At 39.6% G+C, this 2047-nt stretch overlaps 1 protein-coding gene across 1 annotated transcript in view; it reads left to right on the top strand.

Annotated features, from left to right (window-relative positions):
- The first annotated feature begins 898 nt into the window (after nt 1-898).
- Nucleotides 899-2047, top strand: part of RAPGEF5 (Rap guanine nucleotide exchange factor (GEF) 5) — a 127249-nt gene continuing 126100 nt past the window's right edge. Inside the window, exon 1 of the mRNA XM_008588925.1 lies at nt 899-935. Within this exon, the coding sequence (XP_008587147.1) occupies nt 899-935 (37 nt within the window). The remainder of the gene's footprint in view (nt 936-2047) is intronic.

Genomic DNA, 2047 nt, shown 5'->3' with positions numbered 1-2047 from the left:
AAAAAAAAAAGTGTTAACTCTCAATCATGAAATTATTTTCCTGCATGTACTATGTCCTAAATAAGATAAGGGAAAGAAATGCCTACACACCCAAACACTGTTGTTTTAAAAACAAAAACATGAATTTAGTTGGCTAAAATATTAAAAATTTTTATTTTCTTTGTTTTCATCAAAGCTAGAACTTTAAAGAGTAGAAATTTAAATAAAGTACAAATTAAGTAGCAAAGTATTATTGGTCTTCATGTGACATAACCCACATTGGTGTGTCATTAGCTTGCTCCCCGAAAGAATTACTCCCCATTGCAGGGTCAGGAAAGCCTCCTGATATTATTTCCATTGGTTACATGGAGTTCCTTACTTCCACGATTGCATGTTTAAGTGGAATTTAAGATGCTGTTCTGTGTTTTATTTTTCCCTTGTATTCTTGCCTCCAGTGTTTCAGAGAAAACATGAGTGTTTTTCTTTATTCTTTTGTTCCTCCTAACTGAGCTACAGGGGACCCCATTTGAACAAGCATGAAAAGAACTTTTTCCTGATAATAGAGGATACCCACTTCCCCTGTTCCCTCTTTGCCTTTAGATGCTCAGCTGGTAGGAGTTAATCCTAGTTATCCGTCAAGTTTAAGGAGGAATTTCCCTCCTTTCATTTTCATAAATAGTTACAAAAGAAGCAGCTCATTATATAAGTAGGTGCAGTCAAGTAATATCATTTGGGTTCTTTGGGGATGGATTATTCATCTCAGCATCTGCAGAGTCGTGTAGTATGCACAGGGTTGTAGGTGGGCCCCATTATATGCACCTCACTGCAGGCGTGAAGGGCATACAGAAGCAGAAGGTACGTGAAGTGATATTTTAAAAATACACAATAGAGAGCACACTATTTAAAAGTACACAAAATAATGCAAACTGAACTACAGCGGGTGACCTCACCGTCAGGTAGGTTGGTATGTTTTGGGGGCTGCTTTTAATGGAGAGGGCAAAAGAGACGAATGGAGTGATGGATACAAGGAATAACTTATCCTACTTAGGAGTCACTCTTGGTTGCTGCTGCTTCATTCCCTTTTTTCCTACCCCCATATTCAATTCATTGGTAAGTTGTGTCCATTTTGTCTACAAAATGCAGCTCAAGGCCTCCAGGTTTCTCCTGTTCATTGCTACCTTTCTGGTCTGAGCTGTTGTCATCTCCAGGTGAGATGGTAGCAGTTCACCTAACTGGTCTCTGCTCTGCTCTTGGTTCTCACAAGCCTGTCCTCTGCAAAGAAGCCAAAAAGAACTTTTGAAAATATATATCAAATCATGCAATTCCCAATTTAAAATTCTTTTTTGTTTTAAGCAGTTCAAACAATATGCATTTATCATTTCACAGGACAGTATCTGTGGGTCAGGGGTCCATGTATCACTTTGTTGGGTGCTCAGCTCAGAGTCTTCCAAGGCAGCAGTCAAGGTTTCCGCCAATGCTACATTGTTTTATGGAGCTCAGGGTCCTCTTCCAGCTCACATGGCTATTAGCAGAATTCAGTTTGTGTTTGTGGGGCTGAGGCTCCTGTTTTCTTGTGGCTGTCATTTGAGGCCTTTTCTCAGCTTCTAGAGTTCACCCACATTTCCTGGCATGTGACCCCTTCATAGGCTTTTCACAACATAGGCACCTTACTACTTCAAGGCCAGCAAAAAAATCTTCCCAATTTAAAATTCTGTAGTCGTTCCCCATGTTCTTAGTCTCCAAACAGAATTTATCATGGTGTGTACTATCTCCAACCTTGTCACATGTCACTGTCTCCTGCCATGGGCCCAAATACCAGTTCTTCAGAGAAGCACCGTCCCTGCCTCCTCTCTAAAATGACCTCCCTCAGTTGATTTTCTTCCATTTCCACATTTCTTCATTTAAAACCCTTACCTTGATTTTTAATTTCATCTTATTTTAAAAAATTATTATTATTGTTATTAGTTGTTGCTGTAGTAGTAATTGTTGTTCATTGACTGTCTCCCTAGCTAGTACGTTTGCTTCATGATGTCAGGGGCTTATCTGTCGTCTTCACAGGAATAACCTC

This window comes from Galeopterus variegatus, unplaced genomic scaffold, assembly GCF_000696425.1.
Source record: "Galeopterus variegatus unplaced genomic scaffold, G_variegatus-3.0.2 Scaffold5107, whole genome shotgun sequence".
Classification (NCBI taxonomy): domain Eukaryota; kingdom Metazoa; phylum Chordata; class Mammalia; order Dermoptera; family Cynocephalidae; genus Galeopterus; species Galeopterus variegatus.
The sequence above is the reverse complement of the archived record's forward strand: the minus strand, read 5'-3'. Positions and strand labels throughout refer to the sequence as shown.